The 6,033-nt window shown below is 44.8% G+C and overlaps 1 protein-coding gene across 2 annotated transcripts in view; it reads right to left on the reverse strand.

Annotated features, from left to right (window-relative positions):
• The window catches only part of KDM5A (lysine demethylase 5A), a 53,152-nt gene extending 48,323 nt beyond the window's left edge, over positions 1 to 4,829 (reverse strand). For both annotated transcript variants that reach the window (XM_064514846.1, XM_064514838.1), the window contains exons 1-3: positions 4,328 to 4,829; positions 2,263 to 2,340; positions 1,075 to 1,197 (exon numbers count right to left, since the gene is read on the reverse strand). In XM_064514846.1, the coding sequence (XP_064370916.1) occupies positions 1,075 to 1,197; positions 2,263 to 2,340; positions 4,328 to 4,495 (369 nt within the window). In that variant the 5' untranslated portion in view covers positions 4,496 to 4,829. The remainder of the gene's footprint in view (positions 1 to 1,074; positions 1,198 to 2,262; positions 2,341 to 4,327) is intronic.
• Between the last annotated feature and the right edge of the window lie 1,204 nt (positions 4,830 to 6,033).

A 6,033-nucleotide genomic window follows, 5' to 3' on the forward strand; every position in this document is an offset into this window, starting at 1 on the left:
TCTAATTGTGACAGTGACTAATAAATTAGTTAATTCTGTTTTCTTCTATAACCTGAGATGGCTGCACTCAAATAAAAAGTAATTTTCCTGATTATTTTTCTCATCGTTGCTGTAAATTATTAAAAAAAGGACAGTATAAATGAAACTATTTCTAAATTTCAGTTTAGTTTTGACATGTCCAGAAAAAAATGATTCCTAAAATTAACTAATACATGAACAGTGGCTAGGAAACCACTAAGCAACCAAATAGTCCAAACCTTGCCTATCTGCATTTAGACAACTGAAACGTTCCAGCAGTGACCCAAATATTCCCCATACCAGTATGATATACATACCCCAAACCATAGTAGATGTGAAAATAAAGAAACTCAAATACCAAAACACATTTTATCAGTTTTAGTCTGCACTTTATCAACAATGCCAGATTGTTCAAAAAGGCTATGATTTCTTCTCTTAAACACAAAAACCTATTCAGGCATTTACATTTTCACTTACCTAAGACAAAGAAATTTTACTCGAGGAATGGAAACTGATGATCTAACCTAGAAGCATTTTAATTTCTCACCTTGCTTAAAGAAAGCTACCTTTATAGCTATAGTAACAAGCTTTCTTTAGCAGGCAAGTTAATATTATCAGATACACTTTGCCAGTATAATCACCAGTTCCAACAAAGATTTTATTTGCACACAAATTTTGGAAAACAACATGCCAAACAACTATAGTAGCAAAAACTTCTAGGCAGCCTTAGGATTTGTCTGCATTGGAAATTAATTAAAATAATTATTCCAGAAATATTATGACATTATAAAACATTACATATATACGCATACACAGGGCAACTAATCCACACTGTATACAATCCAACTAAAGCAAACTGATTTAATTATGCTTGATATGTCTGCCATAACCTTGCAATCACATACTTGGAATTCTCCTCTTTTTCTCCTCCCTTCTCTTAATTAATCTTCATATTTTCTGGGCCACCCCTGTTCCTTGGCTTCTTGAGCTTGTGCGAAAGGCAACTTCAGATCAGAGAAGTCCCTAGCTGACCAAGTCCTGCAATTGATAACTCACCTTGCTCAGAGCATAGAGATCCAGTATTTTTCTCTCCACCACAGGGATTTTTAAATTGGATCCCTGGAGTTCCCAAAATTTTGCTAATTGATCCAAGAAGTCCAGCTTCACTCTGGTCATTGCCTGTAATCAATACAGGAATACAAATGTGTATTTCCCAAAACAAGCATGAAAATACCATACAGTCCTGAGAAGACAGATGACAAGTTCCTATAATTGTTTACATTTTCAAAATGCAACCTGGAAAGTGATGCTTTTCTTAACTGTGTTAAAAAAATTAATAAAAAGACATATCTTCATAAATAGAATATTATATATACTTTTGCTCTCCACAGTCAAGATCCTATAAGCCAAATTCCTAGCTAGCAATTTCTCTTTTTGAAGATAAAATACACACTTAAGAAGAATCAGCATTTCAGAGAGAAACACAAGAGCAATTATTAAAATAGACATACATTAAAAAAAAAAGCTATAAACAGTTTTCCTGTATGCCTTAACATTGCACAAGGGTCTCCTCCCTTGAGTATTTTTGGAGTATTAAAATCACTTTCCATGAGGAGACCTATTTACAAGCCAAATAATACATGATGTTTTCGTATATGAACAGAGCAAGGCTTTGAGAAATGTTGTAGGGAAAGGAAAAACCAGGACAGACTGGGACTTGCACTGTTCAAGAAAGCTCCCCTGCTTTTTTGAAACTTAAAATTAATCAATTGTAAATAAACCTATAAAAAATAACACTTCATTTTAAGGCTTAAGAGGCATTATCAAGGTATTTAGGCATAAGGTAACTAGAAGCTTAAGAACAGCGGTATGTATTCTAGGAGAAAATATATACATCTATATACGCACACACACACAGAGCGCCTGTGGAGTTTTGAGGGCTAGACACTGGCTGCTCTTACTACACAACATGGTACTTGGCATCCATTTTAGACGTTTGCAGTTGAATGTGAAAAACTCCTGTGGTTATTTTGGGTAATAAAATAAAAACCAGACTTTTCTCAAAGCCATGGAGAGTTATTTTACCCAAACTCTGCCAGTGCCAAGTCTAAACATTGATGTGGTCTATGGGTTTCTAAAGTCTCCCCATCCATAAACCTGCCAAGATACAAATCACAAGCAAGGAGATGGTTTGCACTGGTTTCAGTGCAAATACAAAATTCTATCAACAGTGGAAAAGCTCACCTCCAGTTCGTTCAGGCGCTGGATTCGTGGGGTGAAACGAAAACTTTGTACTTCACATGCAAATGGAGGCTGCCAGTCCTAAACAGAGACAGAAAGACTTTTTTAGTGCTTCAAGAAAGCTCTGAAAAATATGCAAAAAAGGCGATCCTACTAACTTCTGAGCAAACACATTTCCAACAGTTAATGAGTTTTAGTACAATTTGCAATATGATTTTCCAGTTTTATGATATTATTATGCTTTTAACATAGTCTTCTTCCCATAATATTTAAGTTAGAAGAAAGAGACCCTCGTGAAATTTAAAATACGAAAGAAATACGGTTTAAAGCATTTTAGTGTATATTGTTTTATACTGAGCTTAAGTATGAAAGATGCCCTGTAGGTTGCTGGTTGCTTCTTTAAAAAAAAAAAAAACGTTCTATATATCCTGCATATTGCAAAATCTCACTATCAACAGTGACAAAGACTAAATAAAATACATTTTATATGTCCAAGTGTAATCATGTTTGCCTACGGTCATATTTCGATAAAGATAGGAAGACCAGTCAGGAGTCTTTAAAGTACTTTAAAGTAAACAGTCTCAAGTAATGACTTGCTTAACATGATCAGCAGTCATTCAACTGTAAGTACCTCTCAGCTCCATCTCTCAAAACTGCGTTATGGCATCAAAGCAAACATCATTCAGCTCTAGTACTTTTTAAGACACCTTAAATCATTGTAGATAGCTTATCTGGACTAAGGACACAACATTCTAGATGGACAAGAGACACTAAATATTTATTATTTGTATTGCTACAGCATGTAAAGGCCTCAAGCAAGATCGTAAAATATTTATAGCTTCTAATAATGGAGAAGAATAATGAATCAGTAAGTTTAGTATAAAGCATCTGATGTAGTCCTTATTGCAGGTTGCAAATGAACCTGACCCCTGCATCCTGCAAAACACTGCAATACAAACAGCTAAACAATCATGGACAAATACAAATGTGTTTCACTGCTAAGAAAGTTCTAGTTATTCTCAATGAACAGGATCTGGATCAGTTTCTTGTGGCCTCTCAATCTAAGCCATTCTGCTTATTTTAGAAAGGGCAGCCCCTCAGAGGTCAAGTTTTCACTACGTCATTAAACCAACTAAACGGATTCCAGCAACCCAGACAGATCAGTAGGAAAGGAGGGGTCATGAAATCTAATCAGCAACTGCTGTATGCAGGGTGTTCTCAGTTACATTCTCTCCTTTGAGGTTCTTCTTTCTCTTTCAGCATTTTTAACTCTCTCACATTACAGATGTATTTAAGGTTTATTTGGGCATTAATTTTAAAGTGCTCTAAGAACGTTTTCCTAAGTTGCCCGATGATCTTGTCTAAAGGGTTCACCAGATCACAGGCCAAGTCACCATAAAATAATGATCTGTCTATCAGGTCATCAGGAACATTAAGCTTCTACTTTCTAAGCTGCTAGGCATAAACATAATTCCTGTGCACAAACAAGTTGGCAGCCATTCTATTAATAGTTACAAGATTATGTTTATAAATAAAGATCCATTAAAAAGGAAAATCCCTCCCACTCACCTCCCCCCAAGTAATAAACCCTTAATTTCACCTGCAACGCCTTTGCAGGTTTCAAAAATATACTGTTTTGTGTTGGTTTGGGGGGTTTTTGTTTTGTTTTGTTTTTTTTAAGAAGAGCAGGAAGCCCAGGACATTACCATGCACTACTAGCTTCTCGCCTGCTCCAAAGCAGCCTCTACAAGGCCTACCGAAGGCGACACACACAATCCCCAAGGAGCCCGGGGAAAGGACAGGAAAGAGCTCTGAACCTGCTCCGAAAAGGTGCCTTGAGCCCCACAAGTTCGGCCGAAAAGCGCCAGGAGCGGGGGAGGGGGCTCCTCGGGCCTCCCCCGCATCCAGCTCCGCGCCAGCAAGCCCCCGGGGCAGCCCTGACCCCCGCCCCGCCCCGCGAGCCCCAGCGCACGGCGAGAGCGAGGGCGCGGACACCCCCGTCCCACCGGGCGCCCCGGGGCCCCAGCGCGGCGCAGCGCCCTCCGCCCCGGCCGCGGGCGGGCCGTACCTTGGGCGGCCGGATCTTGCAGATACCGGTTTTCTCGGCCAAGCCGCGGATGCGTCCGATGAAGCCGAGGGGGTCGCTGAACTCCTCCCAGCTGGGCTCGAACACGGGGCACTCGGGCGGCGGCACGAACTCGGCCGCGTAGCGCGACCCGCCGCCGCCCCCCGACATGGCGGCGGGGGGAGCGCGCCGAGGGCCGCGGCGGGGCGGGGGGGGAGGGCGGCGCGGCCGGGCCGGGGCCGCTCGGGGGCCGCTCAGGGGCGGCCGGCGGGGCTGGGCCGGCGGCCGAGGCGCATCGTCCGGCGGCAGCGGCCGCCGGGCAGGACGGCCGCGGGGCGGGCGGCGGTCGGGGCCGGGCGGCGGGAGCAGCTCCCGTACGCCGTGTCTTGCCCCGTCCCCCAGGGCCGCCTTCCCCCTCAGAGCCGCTCTAGCTCTCGTTCTAGCTCCCCGGAAGTTACGCGGACGCGTATGAGCCCTCCCCCGGAAGCGGGGAGACGGTGGGCTTCCGACCGAGAAAATAGTCCCACCGCCACCGCCGTTGACAAGGCGCCCCGCCGCGCTGGCAGGCCCGTCGCCTTCCGGCCCTGCCGCTCCCGGCGCGGCACTCCCCGCAGATCGGGGAGCTCCGCTGCTCCGCTGGCGCCCCCTCACGGCACCCTACGTCGCGGCCCCGGGGGGGGCGGGGTGGGGGCGGGGGAGGATGCGGTGGGCTCATCGCCTTCCGCCGCGGAGGAATGTGCGACGAAACTCGAGCCATTCAGTTCCGGTGCTGAAGGGCCATTTCCCCCATTGTCTGAGCTGGACGTCAGGGAAGCGCCGGGAGTCCCGCCCCTGCCGCGGGGCCCCGCCCACAGCGGCCGTTGGGCGGTGCCGACTGGCCTCGCCGTCGCCATGCGGACGCCGCAAGTCACGGAAAGGGGAACCCAACCCGCAAATTAAATACTGGCCGTGCCGCATGAGGGCGTTTCCTTCGGAAGCTCACGTTTCATCGTTAGACAGCGTTTGTTTGGGTTTTTTTTCTGCAGGGTTTTTTTTTTTGGCAGTTCTTCAGGAAAGATTTGCCACTGTGATTTTAATTTGGGGGCTTTGGGTCTGTGCTGCCACTGAGGCTGGAAGAGTGCTTTGTGGGCCCTGGGCCATGGCCCAGCACATGCACCGTTGACAAGGGGACAATGAGGTGTTGGATTCTCCTGGCAAAGGGCAGAGTGTGTCTGTGACCATAAGAGCCAGCTGCCATGGTCCACCATGTTTTCGCCAGTCTTGAATTTAATCCCAACTGATTTTAATACCAGTTACTACACATTGTTGACAGCTCTACCAATTCGAGCTTGGGTGTCTCCCTGGCTCTTTACTAAGATTTCAGAAGTCCAGTGGACAATAAATTACACTGTCTGAAGAATTCCACAATCAACCCCCAAGTTCTGTATTACGTATAGACATTGGGCACTCTCTCATCCCAGTAGAGAAATGTCACATTTCCAAAGCTAACTAAGTAACCTATCCATTAGGACACAGTCTTTAAAAAAAAGTTGCTTTTTTTCTTTAACCACAATCATGGCCTCATTTCGTGTTCGCTATATTGCACGTTTCAATTTATTCTGTTTATTACATAGTCCCATCCTTATTTTGATACACCATTTAAGTCTCAGTTTAGAAAAAGTAATTTCCTTCTCCTCTTACCATGAGGCTTATAGTATCTGCTTCACAAA

The sequence above is a fragment of the Dromaius novaehollandiae genome, chromosome 1 (assembly GCF_036370855.1).
Source record: "Dromaius novaehollandiae isolate bDroNov1 chromosome 1, bDroNov1.hap1, whole genome shotgun sequence".
Taxonomy (NCBI): Eukaryota; Metazoa; Chordata; class Aves; order Casuariiformes; family Dromaiidae; genus Dromaius; species Dromaius novaehollandiae.